This window comes from Littorina saxatilis, linkage group LG17, assembly GCF_037325665.1.
Source record: "Littorina saxatilis isolate snail1 linkage group LG17, US_GU_Lsax_2.0, whole genome shotgun sequence".
NCBI classification, from domain to species: Eukaryota; Metazoa; Mollusca; class Gastropoda; order Littorinimorpha; family Littorinidae; genus Littorina; species Littorina saxatilis.
In genome coordinates, this window is record NC_090261.1 from 63,333,265 (window position 1) to 63,356,491 (window position 23,227).

General features: G+C 46.8%; 1 protein-coding gene across 2 annotated transcripts; it reads right to left on the reverse strand.

Moving 5' to 3' along the window:
* Window positions 1–1,663: 1,663 nt before the first annotated feature.
* LOC138952085 (pecanex-like protein 4) lies at window positions 1,664–23,061 on the reverse strand. 2 transcript variants are annotated; one of them, XM_070323673.1, is made up of 11 exons: window positions 22,956–23,061; window positions 22,186–22,439; window positions 17,939–18,519; window positions 17,234–17,404; window positions 14,807–15,330; window positions 8,627–8,763; window positions 7,987–8,467; window positions 6,133–7,506; window positions 5,548–5,668; window positions 4,224–4,410; window positions 1,664–2,985 (listed from the first exon to the last, which is right to left on the reverse strand). In XM_070323673.1, exons 2-11 carry the CDS (start codon window positions 22,315–22,317, stop codon window positions 2,734–2,736), a joined length of 3,960 nt encoding a protein of 1,319 aa, XP_070179774.1. In that variant the 5' UTR covers window positions 22,318–22,439; window positions 22,956–23,061; the 3' UTR covers window positions 1,664–2,733. The 2 variants fall into 2 exon arrangements, with proteins under 2 accessions (XP_070179774.1, XP_070179775.1); XM_070323674.1 differs by having other exon boundaries at window positions 22,186–22,436; window positions 22,956–23,055.
* Between the last annotated feature and the right edge of the window lie 166 nt (window positions 23,062–23,227).

A 23,227-nucleotide genomic window follows, 5' to 3' on the forward strand; every position in this document is an offset into this window, starting at 1 on the left:
ATATTATTTTAATAATAATAATAATAATAATAAGGGTATTTATAGGGCGCAAATCCTAAAATTGTTCTAAGCGCCTTACAATCAATTTTAAATATGATAATAATTTTGATATTTGTGCGGCACTTTAATAGAATCTTTGATATATACTTGTCATCGTGATCAGTAGCTTTTGACATACTTCAATGTGTGATTCCAGTGTCGTTTTGATCAATTAATGGATAACATTGTTCAGTGTCGTTTTGTTGAATTAATGGATAGCTGTCGGTAACATTGTCATGGAAACACATAATGCCACCACACATAAAACGCACAATACACAACACATGAAACGCACAATACACAACACATGAAACGCACAATACACAACACATGAAACACATGCAATGCTTTGTTCTTCAAGTGCTCTGCAAAGCACAAAGGTGAAATCAGAATGAACAAGAAAATATATCCAGAACAGGCAACTAAAACCATGGTGACCATGATGCTCAAATACACACAGCATACCAACCTACTCCGTCACATCAAGTCCACTATTCTGCTTTGCCATGGTAACCAACATAAACAAACTCCCATAGTTGTGTCGCCAAGGTAACCAACATAAAACAAACTCCACTCAAAAGTCAGCAGCAACAGCTGGCAACTCGGTATCGGACGGCAACATCTTCGCACTGTCAAAAAACTTGTGCAGTAATGATAAATAAATACATAATAAATATATAAATGAGAGTATTAGAGAGGAAGCAATAAGATTACATCAGATCTATGAAACAGAAAGCAAACACTGTGCTGTGATGGAAAACGTTCCATGAGACTGTCAGCAGAACGCTTCTCATGAATAGGAAACACCCACAACTGATGTTGTTCCAATGATATTTTACAGAAAACCCCCACAACTGATGTTGTTCCAATGATATTTTACAGAAAACACCCACAACTGATGTTGTTCCAATGATATTTTACAGAAAACACCCACAACTGATGTTGTTCCAATGATATTTTACAGAAAACACCCACAACTGATGTTGTTCCAATGATATTTTACAGAAAACACCCACAACTGATGTTGTTCCAATGATATTTTACAGAAAACACCCACAACAGATCTTGTTCCAATGATATTTCACTGATTTACTTTTGTTCTTGCTGGAATCATATCTCACCAGCTTCCATTTTACAAAACCGCCTGCCTCAGATAAAAACCTCCCCACAAAAACTGCACAAAAAGGCTGCACGGGGTTTGAGTAGAATGGTGAAAACAAGACAACATGAGAAACCAGACAACATGAGATTCCGACGACATCACTGACACAGTCTGTCAGTCAGGTATCTCTGACTGAATACTGTGAATTGTCAACATCAAACACACGTGACTGTCAGTCACCATGCAATATCTGCAAATGGAATGCATATTGTTTTAACAAAATATCTCTAGTGAGTCCCTCATCAAACATAAAGGTAAACCAAACAATAAAACAACAATAAAGCCATGAACGCATTTAACCAGCCATAACAAACTTTAAAAAAAATTAAACAACAAAATGTAACTTGTGACATTTGTTAAAAAAAATGTGTCACCCACAAAATGTGTCACCCACAAAATGTCACCCACAAAATCTCACTTGTGACATTCCAATGAACCCCCCCCCCCCCTTCCACAAAATAACTTGTGCAACAGGCTAAAATGATGACCAATAGCTTCTTTTCCTGTTAACATGCTGTTGATTACTCACACTGAAAGCTGAAGCCATCGTTTGTAACTTCTGATCCCACCAACACTCATTTGGTGAGTGATAATAACGACAGATGAAATCAGTGTGAACGTCAGTGTAATCACCACAGCTGCATGGGAGCTATACGCAGAACCAAGGTGGGGACACACTGAGTTTTGTTTCAGCTCTCAACACAGATCTTGGCCTCACCGCCAACCTTGGTTCAACGCACACACTGCACTCTCTCTGGAGTCCTGTATCACTGCCAACCTTGGTTCAACGCACACACTGCACTCTCTCTGGAGTCCTGCCAACCTTGGTTCAACGCACACACTGCACTCTCTCTGGAGTCCTGCCAACCTTGGTTCAACGCACACACTGCACTCTCTCTGGAGTCCTGTATCACTGCCAACCTTGGTTCAACGCACACACTGCACTCTCTCTGGAGTCCTGTGTCACTGCCAACCTTGGTTCAACGCACACACTGCACTCTCTCTGGAGTCCTGTATCACTGCCAACTTTGGTTCAACGCACACACTGCACTCTCTCTGGAGTTCTGTATCACTGCCAACCTTGGTTCAACGCACACACTGCACTCTCTCTGGAGTCCTGTATCACTTCCAACCTTGGTTCAACGCACACACTGCACTCTCTCTGGAGTCCTGTATCACTGCCAACCTTGGTTCAACGCACACACTGCACTCTCTCTGGAGTCCTGTATCACTGCCAACCTTGGTTCAACGCACACACTGCACTCTCTCTGGAGTCCTGTATCACTGCCAACCTTGGTTCAACGCACACACTGCACTCTCTCTGGAGTCCTGTATCACTGCCAACCTTGGTTCAACGCACACACTGCACTCTCTCTGGAGTCTTGTATCACTGCCAACCTTGGTTCAACGCACACACTGCACTCTCTCTGGAGTCTTGTATCACTGCCAACCTTGGTTCAACGCACACAATGCACTCTCTCTGGAGTCCTGTATCACTGCCACACGTGAATGCACTGTCGTGGGTGTCTTTCTTACAGGGTGGGCACAGAGATGGGCTGAGAGGAGAAGATGGGGTAGCCGAGAGGGGGGTCAGCGGCCTGCACTGTCAGGTTCCTCAGGACGGTGGGGTGAGCCTGGATGGAGTATCGCTCCTCGTCGTCGTTGGTCATGAAGAGCAGCTCCAGACTGAGGTTGGCCCACTGGCCGCGCACAGCCTCTGTGTTCAGTCGCCCCACGCTCACCGCAACGTCCTGCATCGTCAGCGTGCGACTCGTGTACGTGCTCTGTACACACACAAACACATGGCATCAGTGGTGCACGTGTCGTGTGCATTCATTTACAGGGTTGACATACAAGTGGTTGACATAGCAACATTGTCACACAAGTGGTGTACATAGCAAGTGGACATAATGACGCTCTCATTCCATTGGTGTACATGCTCTGTGAATTCATTTACATGGCTGACATAGCAACACCGCCATACAATTGGTGTACATAGTAAGTGGACATAATGACGCTCAATTATGAGTGGTGTAAGCACTCGGCAGACACAGCGATATGACTGACACTTTCTTGGAAAATATATTTCCTTTGACCAAACATTCCCATGATGAGGGTAACGAAAAGGCAGAAACTAAACTTTAAGAATGTGGTAAGACAACGTGATCCTAAAACAGGAGTTCATGGCCAGGGGAAAGTGCATCACCTACTTTCTGAGCTCACTGCAAAGAAACTTCTTCAGGTCAAAATAAAACAAGGCATGTGTGTTAAACTTAGGACGGGTACAAGACCACAGATACTAGTGTTAGTTTAAGGGGTACAAGACCACAGACACTAGTGTTAGTTTAAGGGGTACAAGACCACAGACACTAGTGTTAGTTTAAGGGGTACAAGACCACAGATACTAGTGTTAGTTTAAGGGGTACAAGACAACAGACACTAGTGTTAGTTTAAGGGGTACAAGACCACAGACACTAGTGTTAGTTTAAGGGGTACAAGACCACAGACACTAGTGTTAGATCAAGGGGTACAAGACCACAGACACTAGTGTTAGTTTAAGGGGTACAAGACCACAGACACTAGTGTTAGTTTAAGGGGTACAAGACCACAGACACTAGTGTTAGTTTAAGGGGTACAAGACCACAGACACTAGTGTTAGTTTAAGGGGTACAAGACCACAGACACTAGTGTTAGATCAAGGGGTACAAGACCACAGACACTAGTGTAAGGGGTACAAGACCATAGACACAAGTGTTAGTTTAAGGGTCAGGCCATAGACACAAGTGTTAGTTTAAGGGTCAGGCCACAGACACTAGTGTTAGTTTAAGGGTCAGGCCACAGACACTAGTGTTAGATTTAGGGTCAGGCCACAGACACTAGTGTTAGTTTAAGGGGTACAAGACCATAGACACTAGTGTTAGTTTAAGGGGTAAAAGACCACAGACACTAGTGTTAGTTTAAGGGGTACAAGACCACAGACACTAGTGTTAGTTTAAGGGTCAGGCCACAGTGCATGTCTCACCTGTACGTTGTTGTGACCCAGAGAGAAGAGGTTGGCACGGTTTTCCAGCACAGCGGCCTTCCAGTGGGCATCGCCCTCCATCCCCACGTACCACTGGCTGTCGAACTCACGCAGGCTCTCCTCCAGCTCCTCATGCTCCTCGATGTCGCCTAGCAACGCCGCGTCCAGCATCAGCTTGAACCCCAGTCTGCACACAGGTCAAGGTCAAGGTCAGCTGGCTTATCAACAGCTATGTACAGAGCACAGCATCAACTTCCAATCTTTATCACGCGTCAACTCTATTCTCATATCTGAGCAACAACAGTCAGCAAGACAGCCAGGTACCAGCCTGAAAGCATTGGTGACAATGGTGCTACCGCTCTACTGATAGTGCACAGACATCACCTACAACAGTCAGCATAACACTTAGAGTGCAGCCAGCCAGGTACCAGCCTGAAAGCATTGGTGACAATGGTGCTACCGCTCTACTGATAGTGCACAGACATCACCTACAACAGTCAGCATAACACTTAGAGTGCAGCCAGCCAGGTACCAGCCTGAAAGCATTGGTGACAATGGTGCTACCGCTCTACTGATAGTGCACAGACATCACCTACAACACTTAGAGTGCAGCCAGCCAGGTACCAGCCTGAAAGCATTGGTGACAATGGTGCTACCGCTCTACTGATAGTGCACAGACATCACCTACAACACTTAGAGTGCAGCCAGCCAGGTACCAGCCTGAAAGCATTGGTGACAATGGTGCTACCGCTCTACTGATAGTGCACAGACATCACCTACAACACTTAGAGTGCAGCCAGCCAGGTACCAGCCTGAAAGCATTGGTGACAATGGTGCTACCGCTCTACTGATAGTGCACAGACATCACCTACAACACTTAGAGTGCAGCCAGCCAGGTACCAGCCTGAAAGCATTGGTGACAATGGTGCTACCGCTCTACTGATAGTGCACAGACATCACCTACAACACTTAGAGTGCAGCCAGCCAGGTACCAGCCTGAAAGCATTGGTGACAATGGTGCTACCGCTCTACTGATAGTGCACAGACATCACCTACAACACTTAGAGTGCAGCCAGCCAGGTACCAGCCTGAAAGCATTGGTGACAATGGCGCTACCGCTCTACTGATAGTGCACAGACATCATCTGACTGTCCCATTGGAGCAAAACATCCCTCCCCAAGCACGTCTGTCAGTAACTATGTGTACTTGAGTATGTAGCTGACTGAGCAAGAGAGACTTTAGGCCATGACTCGCACACCAGACACCAACACAACAGCCGAGTCCCAACCCAATAGAGAAAATTCCCCGACAGACATGTACCAACCTGAAAGCCTTGGTGACGATGGCAAAGAGCTCCTTGTCCTCCGACAGCCAGTCCAGCATTGCGTTCCACGGCACGTCTCCGTTATACGCCTTGTACAGGTAGCTCGGCCCGAACATCTTGTCTGCACATACAACACACCTGTGTTACTAACTGGTATCTCTTTCAAATACATGACCTCAATTTAACTACTGGAGTTACCTCATGTTCTCAGTCTAGCACCGGTAGGTAAGCTCACTCCTATTAGTTAAATTGAGGTCAGTATTCCTAGAAATAGTCATGTCATTCGTAAAAAGAATCTTTGTTTGTGTGCATCAGGTCTGGTAATACAACAAAGTCAACATATATCTTTACTGAGTAGAATTGACGCAAAATCTACAAACCTCAATACCACCATCTGAACAACAGATATAAAGTTGACAGAGAATGAGCTCAAGACGTGTCAACAGATATAAAGTTGACAGAGAATGAGCTCAAGACGTGTCAACAGATATAAAGTTGACAGAGAATGAGCTCAAGACGTTTCAACAGATATAAAGTTGACAGAGAATGAGCTCAAGACGTGTCACAGAGAGACAAACAACTGACCTGGTGTGTCGAATGCCGAGTAGCACGCCATGATGAGCTGAGAGTAGCAGTTGGTGAGAGCATCATCAGCCCCAACATCGATGGCGACTTTCTCCCCCGGCAGGCCGGTGGCGGACCAGTCGAGCAGCGACAGCACGTGGCGGTACCAGTCGGCGGGGAAGGCGGCCATGTGGCGCGACAGCTGGGAGTGCTCGATGGGCAGCTCGCGCCACTTGGCCGGCAGGCTCATGTGTGATGAGTACTGACACTTGAAGTCCGGCGACCCCGCCAGGTTGGTGACCGGCTTGTAGATGTGGTTCCCGTTGACCCGGCTGGACGAGTGCAGGGGGTTGGCCAGGAACCCCCCGCGGGAACCCGCTGTGTTGGGCTTGGGACGGTTCACGTCCGCCATTGGCAGCCCAAAGTCAAAGTCGTCCAGAAATTCGTCGTAGTCGGTCTTCTCTCTGGCGTGCTGGAACTTGGGCACCACGGGAGTGACGGAGGGAGTGAGGTGCTGCGCCGCGGAGTGGCCCACCTTGGCCGGCTTCAGCGACTTCTTCTTGCCCTTGGGCTTGTCAAGGTCGTCGTCGGACCAGAGGCTGTCGGTGAAGCTGTTGATGGAGGAGCTCCAGGACGACTTGCGCGTCTTCTCCATGGACCGGCCCACAGGCTGCGTGGCCTCCTCCAGGGGAGGGAAGGCAAAAGTGTTCTTGGCCCTCGTGTCCACGGAGATGGGGGTCAGGGAGTTGCTGTCCCTGATTGGGGGGAGGGAGGGGGGAGGTGGCAGGGAGGAGGCGGCGTTGTTGTTGAGGGCAGCCCCAGAGTTGAAGTTGGACACACGGTGATTGTGGTTGATCTCCATCTTGTTCCCCCCACCCTTCCCCCTCCCCCCACTGCCCTGTGACTCAGACCTGGTCACCACCGCCGCCGACAGCGACTTCTTGGTGGACGCCTTCTCCTCCCTCTTTTGCTTCTCTTTCTGCAGCCGCTGGGCCTCCTCCCTGACCTTGACCTTGTTGACGTGGTGCAGGACCAGCCAGACCAAACTCTTGACGAAGAACTTGAGCGTCATGTCCACCGCCCCGGGCTGATCGATCACACCCGTCAAGACGTTGCGGGCGTCGGAATACGTCTTGACCCGGCACACGTCCACGGGGGTGAGGGAGTGCATGGGGTACTGGTTGACCTCGCAGCACGACACGCCGTTCTCGTTCTGAAAGGCCGTCTCAAAGATGTCGTCGAGGCGAGCGGCCTCGGCCGTGTGACAAGACGTCTCCTGCAGCTCCAGCCCCTTGATGCCCAGCGTGACGTACGCGTTGCCGCGCTCCAACACCACCACCCACACCAGCCGGTCCTGGTAGCGCACCAGGTAGTGGTTACCCGGGTGCGGCTCACCTGTAGGCACAGGTAAACACAGGTATGACAGGTGAGATCAGGTAAGACTCTAACAAGATGAGCCACACTAAGCAGTCGTGATGGCACACTGGCAGTGGTTGGTGGGGTTGTGCTCCCCTGTGGTACAGGGAGAGACATGCAAGGCCCAGACCACCGCCTCGTGGACACTGCCTGGCAGTCAACAGAACAGAGAGACTGAGGAGACACAAAGCTGCCAAATGCTTTCACCTCAAGTGAGCAAACGTCTTGAGAAGTGTCAGATCAAAACATTAAAGACTATCTTCACCAAATGGACCAATGACAATTGGATTGACCTAAAAATGCACCGACATTCGCCCCCCCACCCCCACACTCACCCAGATTACCAGCAGCTAAGCCGGCCCTGAAAGACGTGGCTGACATGGGAGGCAGCTGTTGGTAGTACACTGTGTCCTCCCCCCCCCCCTTCTCCACACACCCCGCACACACACACACACTCACCCAGACTGCCAGCAGCAAAGCTGGCCCTGAGAGATGTGGCCAACATGGGAGCCAGCTGTCGGTAGTACACTGTGTCACCGCACACGTTGGCGGACGCACCGACGGGCTCGGGCCAGAAGCGCTGTGGTCGCGGGAAGGCGATGAAGAAGACGGGGAGGGTGAAGAGGGGCAGGAGGGGGGCGGAGAGGAGGGCGGCTGTGATCATGACGACCAGCACCAGGGGGAAGAGGACGAGGGAGAGGAAGAGGGTGAGTGCAGTGGAGCCCCGGCGTTGCTTCTTGTCGGTCCAGGAGGAGACCAGGAGCGCGAGGAACAAGTAGAGCTTGTTGGCCAGCTGAGCGCCGCGGTCACGCACCACACCCGCCATCAACAACAAGGTGGGCACGCCAAGCCACTGGACCGTGGAGTTGTCCCCCATCACCGTCACCACCACGTGCACCACCGACACCTCCAGCAACGAGTGCACCGTGCTCTGCCACACCTGTAACACAATCCACAAACCTGTCAGTCACAAGTATAAATGTTATATAGACCTGTCATTCACATATAAACCACCTGTACGTCCCACATTATACACACCCGTTAGTCAGACGTAACACACCTGTCAGATACACAACACACACCAGTCAGTGACACTCACCCCCCTGAAAGCCCTGACCACGCCCAGCGTGTACCAGACGGCCTGAGCGGTGTTGAGGCCATGTGTGGCCGCCTGGTCCATCACGTCCGGCTGGGAGATCTTGACCGCCAGGTACATCACCATGGTGACGGGCGCTCCTGTAAACAGCAAGGAGTTAAATGACACAACTATCTCAAACAGTCACAGCCGAGCCGTGTCTGTATGCTGCGCTGTGTGCCAGTCTCTACGCGGCTGGAGGCACGCACTGTGATGAGTCATGCTGCGTTAATGCTACAGGCAATCTCCCGCTGTCTTTGTGAATAAACTGATTGGCTTTGTTTTTCACTTGTGTTGCTCTATGCGTTTATTAATCAGTACTAAAACATTCATAATCTTAAAGTACACCCTTTGCCCTACACGCTCATATAAAATTTATAAGAATTGACCATGGTTGTGTGCGTAAGCTTGCATTTGAATAAAGGTAAATGTTTGCGACCGTGTTGTGTTTTCTTCGTTTTCTGAAAATATCATCAACTTCCATCGTCCGTGGACATCGCATCACAAAAAACACAATTAAAATGTGTACACCCCCGCAAAGCATAGCATGTGTAGAACAAGCACAGCCTCATTATTTTCCCAAGCGGTGAAAGGGTGTTGATAGGGAGGTGCGATAAAGGGTCAACGTGGCGCCGCGCACCTCGGCTAATGTTTATAGTCTCGTCAGCTCGCTTGTCTCTGCAGGGGCCAGAGTTTATCTCTGGAATGTAAATTGTTTTTAAGTAAAAAGCGGCGCATCCGGCCCGCTAACGATATCACTTCCATCGTGGACGTTGTTCACTGGGCATGTATTCTGAATAAAAGTAAAACCAGAATATGTGATGACTGCTTCATAATGTTTCTTATTGACTCAAAAGTGACTCGGTGTTTGATTTGACCTCCGCTAAGCCAGCAGTGTTAATCCGATGCTAGTGTCAGTATCTCAGGTGGCACACATGATTTTGATTGCGTATGTTTTATTTCTTTTCTCATTCTCTGTGTCTCATGAAGACTGCTATCAGCGTGTAGTGAAATGTTACGCGGTTTAGTGAAGTGAGTAACCACCCGTGTAATGGCAAATAAAGCGGACCAAGTGCATACAGAACAGTTACATGAACAGAGACTACATTCTCTTTGTAGAGTGTGTGGCAGAACATCTATTAAAAGGGATGAAGCCGCATCTGCCTCAATGAAATGTTGCTATCACACACGTGTTATCAAGCAGGTTCATGGATTGAACATTGAAGAAGATGTTGACACAAAACATTCAAAAAGAATGTGCAGGAGCTGTTATAGACGGATGAAAAGAATCGAGGCAATGCCTTCATCGGAAAAAATGCAACACAATGCTCGGACCCGTGTGCGTGTTAGATGACACTGACACAAACTGTGTGTGTAACTGCCTCGGATATAATGTATGGCTGCCTAAATGGCAGGGTAAAAACGGTCATACACGTAAAAGCCGTGGGAGTTTCAGCCCATGAACGAACAAACAAAATCGGAAAAAATGCATCACAAGGCTCGGACCCGTGTGCGTGTTAGATGACACTGACACAAACTGTGTGTGTAACTGCCTCGGATATAATGTATTATGTTATCGCAAAACCGATGCGAGAATTCAATGCTTTGCATCGGATTCTTGAAATGTGACTGCAAACTTTCTGTGTTTTTGAAACAATTTATGCTCCATAATAACAGTATGTTTCACACTTACGCAGCCACGTCTAAGTGTGAGGTGTATCAGTATGTACCCAAACAGTGATTGATTCACTTTATATCTTTGTTTTGACAAGGACTATTTTGTAGCCAGCAAATCATACAGATCGCGCTTGTGTCAGTGACAAAATAGGTGAGGTGGAGTATCAGCAGCAAGATTACTCATTCTAGTGACATACTGTGTAGGCCTGTCCGAACTGTGTTGTGTCTTTCTCCCTGCGCTGTTTACTGCCCGCACGGACAGCGCGCGCAGCCAAAACAATGTAGTTTCAATGGAGTACAAGCCGCGACGCGTCAGCTTTACTGGCTGCATTCCCCACCCTCCTGCTGTCACCCCCTTCACCGCTTGAGCAATGTGGCAAGCTGAACTTGTTCTAGGCATGTTGAACTTAAAGTGTGTGTTATTTCCTTGATGTACGAACTGCGATGCGCTGTCGAGGAGTGATGGAACTTGACCGAATTTTCATAAACAATGAAAAACGCAATGCTTGGTTCGGTGCGTACCTTTATTCACATGCATCTTGACAAACACATATCCAGTCAATGCTATTAAAATGCATATGTGCATGTAGGCCAGAGTGTGTACTTTCCAGTTATGTGTATTTTACTACGATGTGATGAACGCGCCGAGCACAAATAGTGAAACACAAAACTTATCATTCTTTATGGGTTTTGAGCGGGAGCGTATCCGCCAGGGACTTATCGCTGTCCACAGCTGTGTTATTTATGGAGGCAACTGGCTCTGCGGGAAAAGCTCTCTGCACTGGCGCGCTCAGCGCTGGCAGGCACAGAAACTCTGTGTCAGCTACGATGCAGCCGTGTACAGTCACACTCAGATAGAGAAGTTCTACAGTCACACTCAGATAGAGAAGTTCTACAGTCACACTCAGATAGAGAAGTTCAACAGTCACACTCAGATAGAGAAGTTAGTTCAACAGTCACACTCAGATAGAGAAGTTAGTTCAACAGTCACACTCAGATAGGGAAGTTCAAAAGTCACACTCAGATAGAGAAGTTAGTTCAACAGTCACACTCAGATAGGGAAGTTCAAAAGTCACACTCAGATAGGGAAGTTCAACAGTCACACTCAGATAGAGAAGTTCAACAGTCACACTCAGATAGAGAAGTTCAACAGTCACACTCAGATAGAGAAGTTCTACAGTCACACTCAGATAGAGAAGTTCAACAGTCACACTCAGATAGAGAAGTTCTACAGTCACACTCAGATAGAGAAGTTCAACAGTCACACTCAGATAGAGAAGTTCTACAGTCACACTCAGATAGAGAAGTTCAACAGTCACACTCAGATAGAGAAGTTTAACAGTCACACTCAGATAGAGAAGTTCAACAGTCACACTCAGATAGAGAAGTTCTACAGTCACACTCAGATAGGGAAGTTCAACAGTCACACTCAGACAGAGAAGTTCAACAGTCACACTCAGATAGAGAAGTTCAACAGTCACACTCAGATAGAGAAGTTCAACAGTCACACTCAGATAGAGAAGTTAGTTCAACAGTCACACTCAGATAGAGAAGTTAGTTCAACAGTCACACTCAGATAGAGAAGTTCAACAGTCACACTCAGATAGAGAAGTTAGTTCAACAGTCACACTCAGATAGAGAAGTTAGTTCAACAGTCACACTCAGATAGAGAAGTTAGTTCAACAGTCACACTCAGATAGAGAAGTTCAACAGTCACACTCGGATAGGGAAGTTCAACAGTCACACTCAGATAGAGAAGTTCAACAGTCACACTCAGATAGAGAAGTTCAACAGTCACACTCAGACAGAGAAGTTCAACAGTCACACTCGGATAGGGAAGTTCAACAGTCACACTCAGATAGAGAAGTTCAACAGTCACACTCAGATAGAGAAGTTCAACAGTCACACTCGGATAGGGAAGTTCAACAGTCACACTCAGACAGAGAAGTTCAACAGTCACACTCGGATAGGGAAGTTCAACAGTCACACTCAGATAGAGAAGTTCAACAGTCACACTCAGATAGAGAAGTTAGTTCAACAGTCACACTCAGATAGAGAAGTTAGTTCAACAGTCACACTCAGATAGAGAAGTTCAACAGTCACACTCAGATAGAGAAGTTAGTTCAACAGTCACACTCAGATAGAGAAGTTAGTTCAACAGTCACACTCAGATAGAGAAGTTAGTTCAACAGTCACACTCAGATAGAGAAGTTCAACAGTCACACTCAGATAGAGAAGTTAGTTCAACAGTCACACTCAGATAGAGAAGTTAGTTCAACAGTCACACTCAGATAGAGAAGTTCAACAGTCACACTCAGACAGAGAAGTTCAACAGTCACACTCGGATAGGGAAGTTCAACAGTCACACTCAGATAGAGAAGTTCAACAGTCACACTCAGATAGAGAAATTAGTTCAACAGTCACACTCAGATAGAGAAGTTAGTTCAACAGTCACACTCAGATAGAGAAGTTCAACAGTCACACTCAGATAGAGAAGTTAGTTCAACAGTCACACTCAGATAGAGAAGCTAGTTCAACAGTCACACTCAGATAGAGAAGTTAGTTCTACAGTCACACTCAGATAGAGAAGTTCTACAGTCACACTCAGATAGAGAAGTTCAACAGTCACACTCAGATAGAGAAGTTCAACAGTCACACTCAGATAGAGAAGTTCAACAGTCACACTCAGATAGAGAAGTTCAACAGTCACACTCAGATAGAGAAGTTAGTTCAACAGTCACACTCAGATAGAGAAGTTAGTTCAACAGTCACACTCAGATAGGGAAGTTAGTTCAACAGTCACACTCAGATAGAGAAGTTCAACAGTCACACTCAGATAGAGAAGTTAGTTCAACAGTCACACTCAGATAGAGAAGTTAGTTCAACAGTCACACTCAGATAGAGAAGTTAGTTCAACAGTCACACTCAGATAGAGAAGTTCAACAGTCACACTCAGATAGAGAAGTTAGTTCAACAGTCACACTCAGATAGAGAAGTTAGTTCAACAGTCACACTCAGATAGAGAAGTTCAACAGTCACACTCAGACAGAGAAGTTCAACAGTCACACTCGGATAGGGAAGTTCAACAGTCACACTCAGATAGAGAAGTTCAACAGTCACACTCAGATAGAGAAATTAGTTCAACAGTCACACTCAGATAGAGAAGTTAGTTCAACAGTCACACTCAGATAGAGAAGTTCAACAGTCACACTCAGATAGAGAAGTTCAACAGTCACACTCAGATAGAGAAGTTAGTTCAACAGTCACACTCAGATAGAGAAGCTAGTTCAACAGTCACACTCAGATAGAGAAGTTAGTTCAACAGTCACACTCAGATAGAGAAGTTCAACAGTCACACTCAGATAGAGAAGTTCAACAGTCACACTCAGATAGAGAAGTTAGTTCAACAGTCACACTCAGATAGAGAAGTTCAACAGTCACACTCAGATAGAGAAGTTCAACAGTCACACTCAGATAGAGAAGTTAGTTCAACAGTCACACTCAGATAGAGAAGTTCAACAGTCACACTCAGATAGAGAAGTTAGTTCAACAGTCACACTCAGATAGAGAAGTTAGTTCAACAGTCACACTCAGATAGAGAAGTTAGTTCAACAGTCACACTCAGATAGAGAAGTTCAACAGTCACACTCAGATAGAGAAGTTAGTTCAACAGTCACACTCAGATAGAGAAGTTAGTTCAACAGTCACACTCAGATAGAGAAGTTAGTTCAACAGTCACACTCAGATAGGGAAGTTCAAAAGTCACACTCAGATAGGGAAGTTCAACAGTCACACTCAGACAGGGAAGTTCAACAGTCACACTCAGATAGAGAAGTTCAACAGTCACACTCAGATAGAGAAGTTCAACAGTCACACTCAGATAGAGAAGTTCTACAGTCACACTCAGATAGAGAAGTTCAACAGTCACACTCAGATAGAGAAGTTCAACAGTCACACTCAGATAGAGAAGTTCAACAGTCACACTCAGACAGAGAAGTTCAACAGTCACACTCAGATAGAGAAGTTCAACAGTCACACTTAACAGCGTACATCAAAAGAAACACACGTCAGTCATGCTTGACTTGTCCCATTCACTCAACCTCACCCTAACCTTCACTCAACCTCACCCTAACCTTCACTCAACCTCACCCTAACCTTCAGCCAACCTCACCCTAACCTTCACCCTAACCTTCACTCAACCTCACCCTAACCTTCAGCCAACCTCACCCTAACCTTCACTCAACCTCACCCTAACCTTCAGCCAACCTCACCCTAACCTTCAGCCAACTTCACCCTAACCTTCAGCCAACCACAAACCCAAAATAAAACTAAAAACTTTCTCGTAGTCTTATCTGGCACGGCTAGTTTCCTACAGGAGCAAATAGCAGCCACAGATAATGTGTTACAAAGGCCACTCTCATTGCTTTCCCCACTGTCAATGTTGACCCTTACAGACGTGACACTCACCCCAGTTAAAGATGATGCGACGTATGATCCCCAGCACAGCTAGCTGCCTTTTTCTCCTGGTGTAGGGTCTGTTGCTATGGAGACAGGCGTGAGGGAAGAGATAGTTCCTGAAGAGACCGAAGACGATGAAGACGCTCTGCACGTCTCTGAGGCACTTCTCGGCCACACACAGCCCCACCACCACCCATCCCACCACCGCCCCGTCCACACTGTCATGTTTGTAGTTGACGGCGGCAGCTGTTGCCACGGTGACGCAGAGGACTGCCAGGTGGTACAGCAGGGTGGGGGCCCCCCACGTCCAGCCGAACCCCTGCTGCAGTCTGAGCTGCGTGGAGTCGTGCAGGAACTGACTGCTGGACACCTTGTTGGCACGGCACGCCTGCAGCACGGCGCTGCACAGCAGGGACAGGTCGCAGCTCAGCACGTAGCCCATGGCGGCTGACAGCAGCACCGTGCCGAAACACACGGGAATGTAGTAGGCACCCAGAAACACACACGTTGACGCCGTCACTGACAGCGCCAGTCTGAAACACACCACAGTCACATGCATCAAACTACCAACAGCACCAGTCTGAAACACACCACAGTCACATGCATCAAACTACCGACAGCACCAGTCTGAAACACACCACAGTCACATGCATCAAACTACCGACAGTACCAGTCTGAAACACACCACAGTCACATGCATCAAACTACCGACAGCACCAGTCTGAAACACACCACAGTCACATGCATCAAACTACCGACAACACCAGTCTGAAACACACCAGTCACATGCATCAAATTACCAACAGCACCAGTCTGAAACACCACAGTCACATGCATCAAACTACCGACAGCACCAGTCTGAAACACACCAGTCACATGCATCAAACTACCGACAGCACCAGTCTGAAACACACCACAGTCACATGCATCAAACTACCGACAGCACCAGTCTGAAACACACCACAGTCACATGCATCAAACTACCGACAGTACCAGTCTGAAACACACCACAGTCACATGCATCAAACTACCGACAGCACCAGTCTGAAACACACCAGTCACATGCATCAAACTACCGACAGCACCAGTCTGAAACACACCACAGTCACATGCATCAAACTACCGACAGTACCAGTCTGAAACACACCAGTCACATGCATCAAACTACCGACAGCACCAGTCTGAAACACACCACAGTCACATGCATCAAACTACCGACAGCACCAGTCTGAAACACACCACAGTCACATACATCAAACTACCAACAGTACCAGTCTGAATCACACCACAGTCACATGCATCAAACTACCGACAGTACCAGTCTGAAACACACCACAGTTACATGCATCAAACTACCGACAGCACCAGTCTGAAACACACAATAGTCACATGCATCAAACTACCGACAGTACCAGTCTGAAACACACCACAGTCACATGCATCAAACTACCGACAGTACCAGTCTGAAACACACCACAGTCACATGCATCAAACTACCGACAGCACCAGTCTGAAACACACCACAGTCACATGCATCAAACTACCGACAGCACCAGTCTGAAACACACCACAGTCACATGCATCAAACTACCGACAGCACCAGTCTGAAACACACCACAGTCACATGCATCAAACTACCGACAGCACCAGTCTGAAACACACCAGTCACATGCATCAAACTACCGACAGTACCAGTCTGAAACACACCACGGTCACATGCATCAAACTACCGACAGCACCAGTCTGAAACACACCACAGTCACATGCATCAAACTACCGACAGTACCAGTCTGAAACACACCAGTCACATGCATCAAACTACCGACAGCACCTGTCTGAAACACACCAGTCACATGCATCAAACTACCGACAGCACCAGTCTGAAACACACCAGTCACATGCATCAAACTACCGACAGCACCAGTCTGAAACACACCAGTCACATGCATCAAACTACCAACAGTACCAGTTTGAAACACACCACAGTCACAAGCAGCCGTTTCTCCCTTCCACCCCAAACCCACAGCATGACACTCGCACATGTATACTATTTCCACCCCCTTATGTCACCCTGACAGGAACGTGAAGAATGTCTATTGGAGTACCTGAGATTGGAGGCCATGGGAGATCCACCCAGCATGAAGATGTGCACCTGTTCCCCCCTCCCCTCCCCCAAGCACTTCACTCACACTCACACATCTACCACTGGTGTACCTGAGGTTTGAGGCCATGGGAGATCCACCCAGCATGAAGACGTGCACCTGTTCCCCCCTCCCCTCCCCCAAGCACTTCACTCACACTCACACATCTACCACTGGTGTACCTGAGGTTTGAGGCCATGGGAGATCCACCCAGCATGAAGACGTGCACCTGTTCCCCCCTCCCCTCCCCCAAGCACTACACTCCCAGCCACACACACATCTACCACTGGAGTACCTGAGGTTTGAGGCCATGGGAGATCCACCCAGCATGAAGACGTGCACCTGTTCAGCCACCCACAGCAAGAGGGCCTCCAGGGGAGGTAACACCCCCAACAGCCACAGCAGCGGCAGGCAGGCAAACACAATGTGCAGAGCCTGATTAGTTCCCTTGAATTCCTCCAGGTTCCTGTAAAATAAAACCACATGTCAAAAGTCATACAGCCGGACTGGTCTGGCAACCAGTGAATGACATCATAAAGCTAGACTGGCCTAGCAACTAGTGAATGACATCATAAAGCTAGACTGGTCTAGCAACTAGTGAATGACATCATAAAGCTAGACTGGTCTAGCAACCAGTGAATGACATCATAAAGCTAGACTTTTTTTTTTTTTTTTTTTTTTTGCTTAACGCCCAGCCGACCACGAAGAGCCATATCAGGGCGGTGCTGCTTTGACATTTAACGTGCGCCACACATAAGACAGAAGTCGCAGCACATGCTTCATGTCTCACCCAGTCACATTATTCTGACACCGGACCAACCAGTCCTAGCACTAACCCCATAATGCCAGACGCCAGGCGGAGCAGCCACTAGATTGCCAATTTTAAAGTCTTAGGTATGACCCAGCCGGGGTTCAAACCCACGACCTCCCGATCACGGGGCAGACGCCTTACCACTAGGCCAACCGTGGAAGGCGAGACAGAGCGTGGTGCGTCACTCACCAGTGCAGGATGTGGAAGGCGAGACAGACGAGGACGTAGAAGGGGCGGCTGAGCGGCGACATCTCGTACACGTCCATGGTGCGGAAGATGGCCGGTTCAGGGGGCGCTGCCGCTGTCAGGGAATACTGGGCGATGCTGAGCGTGAACCAGCCAAACAAAAACAGCACCGCCGTGGCCCCGGCATCGTCACCATAAAGACTGTTGAGCGTCCACGGCAACAGGTACCACAGAGTCACACCGCACATCCCACCCGATATCAAGCCGTGCACCAGGATGTTCAGCTTGAAGCGCTTGGGGGGGACGACAAACTCGATGGTCTCTGCCCCGCAACAGCTCTGGAAGTCGACCTCGTCCTCCTCGGCCAGAAAGTTCTTCTTAGTGATGACCTTGGTGTTCTCTTTCTCTTTGATGTGCACCACGGTGCTGATGGTCTGCACCACCACCACAAAGATGGTGATGCATGCGCCGTACAGGCAGCAGTACAGCAGCAGGTAGTCCGTGGTCTCTCCGCTGCTGTACGCCAGCTCCAGCACCAGCGTGAAGATGCCACCGAGTATCCATGGCAACGCCCACAGCAAAACCTGTAACAAGTCACGATTCTCTTTAAAACCTGAAACAAGGCATGATTTTCTTTAACAGAAATGTCAAAAGTCAAAAGACACTGTTACTGTTAGCAGTAAATAATATTACAAATAAAACAAAAACGAAAGTTGACAATATCTTTACCTTTTAAAAAGATTGAAAAGTAAAAACTGTTCACATTTTTAAGTTTTGAACATTGAACACCTGTAAAAAGTCAGGATTTTCTTTTCTCTTTAACACCTGTAAAAAGGCATGATTTTCTTTAACAGAAATGTCAAAAGACACTGTTACTGTTTGCAGTAAATTCCCAATAAAACAAAACAGAAAGTTGACACTATCTTTGCCTTTTAAAAAGATAGAAAAGTAAAAACTGTTCACATTTTTAAGTTTGAACATTGAACAGGCAAAGAAATAAACACAAGTTGTTTTGCTTTGTATCTTTCACTAGCTAGTTTTACTTTTAACTCTTTTTAGATCAATTCTAAGAGAACTTGTAACATGGTTATTGCACTCAGTTTTTAATCAACCCTTTGCCTACCATATACATAACACTGTCTCCTAATCCGGTGCAGTTCTTATGACATGGGAAGTAAATGTCAAGAGTTAACAGAAGAGATCGACCATTCAAAGAACACTGGCGAGTGATTGCTGATAATGGAGATGAGAGTGGCATGTTCAAGTTGGATGGGAAGACAACGGTGGGTTTTAAAACCTTTATTTTGTTGAAAATTTTCAAAACCACAGAAAGACCCCCCAAAAAATAACGCAGTCTTTTTTGGAACTACATTGCTCTCCTTGAAACAAAACGAAGATAGCACAAATTGTGCAACTTTTGTCAATGAAAAACAGACAAGATGTTACTGTTAGCTGAGAAAGCATTTTCATCGTTGACTGCGGCTAAGTTGTTGATAGTATCACACTTTTTTGTGTGTATAAATAAATCTTACAGTCATTCATATGTAGCCAAGTGCTAAACTGGCTACTAATTCGTTATAATGTTTTTATGTCATTCCTGTCTTGTGTAAGTTTTGCCCATCGCTTTATGTTTTGTGTAATGTCATTATCTGTTCTAAGTTAAATTTTGATATGCTCAGACACCTGGAGGTCGTAAACTCGCTCAGTCGGCTGTATCCACAAGGGAACATAATATGTTTTCCTTTGACGTCAAGCCGCCCTCCCAGAGAGAGACGCCTGGGTACCTTGGGCCCCAGGTGGTCGTTATGCAATGTGCCGCCAGCCTGTCTGGGTATTGTTGGACTCGGCGTTTTGTCAAGTGGGTGTCATTTCTTTTGACAGGGTAGATCATAGAAGATGTCAGGTGGCTTGGAGGTTTTAGTCTCTTACCCCCCCCCCCCCCCTTTCCTTGTCTTTACTGACCAATGAGAAGTGATGTCAGTTTTGTTAGCTAACTCTTGATTGGTGGCTTTTGACGCCACCCATCCCCATGTACCTGATAGCATTTGAGATTTTGAGAGAGAACTGAGAACTATCTCGGAGAGAGAGGACGTACTTGTTTTTGTACTTTGTTATCATGGAGACATACTGATGTAGATTGCATTGTACTACAGCAGTCCCTGCAATGTACGGCCCCCGGCGTGAGCGGACACCTGACATGTACGGACACATTTGCTCGGCACGGAGTGTTTTCCTTCTATATTTGCCCCCCCTTAAACGGACACCTGCAAAACGTGGACGCGGACACTCATTTTCGGTCCCAACAGCAGGTCATACCTCCAATGTACGGACAGACCATCGTCAAATTTTCACCACAACAAAATCGATAACAGAGCAGTCCGGCTCTTGGTACAAAGATCACAGCCACAATGGCGTGACGACAGTCACTGGTAACTTGAGTGCACCTGTACCCATCAGGAGGGGGGGTAGTTTTGGTCAGAAGTGGAGTACATGCGAAGATGCCAACATGAAACTGCACTGTGCTCATTATTCTTGTCTGTTGACGTAAACAACAGAAACCACAGTCGATGAAGGTCCTGAGCGAAAGAGAGTGAAAAACCGGCCACAGTTCTCAGCATCGTGTGTCTGTGTGTAACCTCTTTCATTGACAAGATACTCTTGTTTCCCCTCAGCCTTGACCATGAGTCGGTTGCCTAATCTGTGAACCCTTCAGTTGTCTTGCTTTGTCAAAAGTTACGACACAGTCAACTGGTTTTGCTCTGAGTGAACAGTTGGAGCTGACCTCTCTGGCCACAGCCCCAAACAGTACATGGCTGGAGGGAGTGAGAGAGAGAGGGAGGGAGGCGGGGGGGGATGGAGGGGTAGCTGGCTAAACTCGGTGGGGTGTCCGGTGTCACTGCATGTCAGCAGGAAGAGCATTGGAGAGAAATAGAGAGGTGTACTCTTCCACACAATTTCCAAGCATCAGTTGTCACGGCTTGGGGTAGGCATTTAGTGAGGGAGAGTGAGAGCTGTGTTATGTACAGTGTATTTCCGACTGAAGAGTGAAAAGTCACTGCCATGCCACATGATCGGCATGCAGTCAATAAAGCCAGACAAGATGAAAATAAATTACATGATTATGACATGCAGCTCTATCTGCTGCTATTTATTCAAACTGGTCTTCAAGCTTATTCTTGCAAGGCATCTGCACACGCTCCTCTGTGCTGTGTTTGTGTGGCTGCTTTCGTATGTCAGTGCATGGTGAGTGTGTTCACTGCCTTGAGGATTTATTTTATCTCTTCTTTTCAACACTTTTCATACAAATCATTTTTACAGAACGTTTAAAGAAGTATTAGGAGTTTATTGTTTAGCAGCCACAAGAAGTGATTAGCATCTATAGACTCAATGCTGTTGTTTGTGTGTCTCTGTGTGTGTATGGGGGAGGGGGTGGTGTGGTCACCCCTCCCGTGACCGGACACCTGCAATGTACGGACAGTTTTGCTATGGCCCAAGGGTGTCCGTTCATGAGAGGGACTGCTGTATTGGTGTGGCCTCCCGGCCTTCGGGCTGGGAGCTGGGTTGGTGAGGAGAAGAGAAGAAGAGAAAATAAAGAGAAATGTGAATCGACAGACATGGTTTTCCAGAGTTTCATGTTGCATCAAGTGATTCGTCGGTCTGTGCCAGTGAACTCTTGTCTATCATTCTCTACATGTGAGTGAAAGTCCATTACGAGAGCAAGTGATGTTCGTTCAGTGCAAGACACTAAAGAGGCACCCACATGGTGTACTCCTGAACTTCGGGGTTTACTTCTAAGTTCTACTAGGTGACTACATTCACCCAACTACTACATCAAGAGTCAACAATCAATATTATCCACATCCTTCCACCCCATCACACATACAAACACTGTTATAATTTGTTTGTGTGGTATGTACTGAGCTTGTGAAAAAGATGGCGGGCTAGTGACTTTCTTGAAGTTACTGGTTTGGCTGGCAAGTTAAGTTTTTGACATCTGGCCATCCCTGGCAAGTGTATTTTTGCCTCCCTGTATACCACTCATACCCACACGCACACACACTGGGGGTCAAACGAAGCCCATGTTCTCCAATCATGGAGTCTTTTCCCGAGTAGCTAGTACAGCACTGGTCATCATTTAAATATTAATATTTATAACCAGATTAAAGTCTTGCTGCACCTGTACAAATACTACCAGACTAAAAGATGTTGGTGGTAGTGTGACATTAATGAAAGTGTCAGGTAAAACCTACCTGTGTGCAGTAGACGTAGGCTGGTGCATCATAACCAATCTTCAGCTTGGGCCCACCAAAGATGGTTTGTGGCAGTCTCTTCCACACAAACTCCTGTTTGTATTCGTTGAGCAGCGGCACTCCACCACCCATGATGACCAGCAGACAAAGTGGAACACTGCTTCCTCCTCAGCTGCTGCTGCTGCTTTATACCGCTCTCCTGAGGTGGGCTACTGACTGACTGGCCTAGTTCTGCCTGACCCAGAAAACTCCTGCTGAAAGAAAGGCACAAAGGGGTCTCAAGACTGCCAGGAGCGCCAAGCCAATTATTGATTACCCATCAGCTGTACCATAGGGCTTAAGGCTAGAAGATACTTTCATCAAGGAAAAAAAGACAATGAAATGCCGGGAAGATAATACAACGACGGTACTTTCATTAACCTTTCTTGCCCTAACAACAACAACAAAAACAATCAGATCCTGCTATTAAAACGTGAAAACAGTCCTCATCGATTTGGTGTTTCAATTCACATTCAAAACGTATCTCTCTTATATCTTTCAGATATGTTCAACAAATCACATTCTGTAGCTAATCACTGTCTGTCTTTGTTTTACTGTTCAACATAGAACACACATAGTTTCACTAATTTTAGGTCATTTCGTGACCCACAGTCACTATGAAATGGTCTGCTATAAAATTTGGAAGATTTGTTTTTTTTCCCTTATCATCATTATCATTCAAAAACAAAGATTCTCCGAACACTATTAGATTGTTCATCTAGTCTACTTACTGCCATTTTATCTGAAGAAGTATGACTGATTTTCTGGCCGTGTCGTCTGTCTGTATCGATGCCAGAGATCTCTCAGGCAAGCAGAAGCCATTGTACTCGAGGCATTTATGCTGTAGCTTTATTAGTTTCGACTTTACTCTCGGTCAAATTTCGATATAAAAGCATTAAAAATATCTTACAAAAGTACGAAATCCATCTGTAATCTATTTACAACAACAAAATGACATTTGGTACAAATGTGAATCATATTTTCTTTTTATTCGAAACTACAG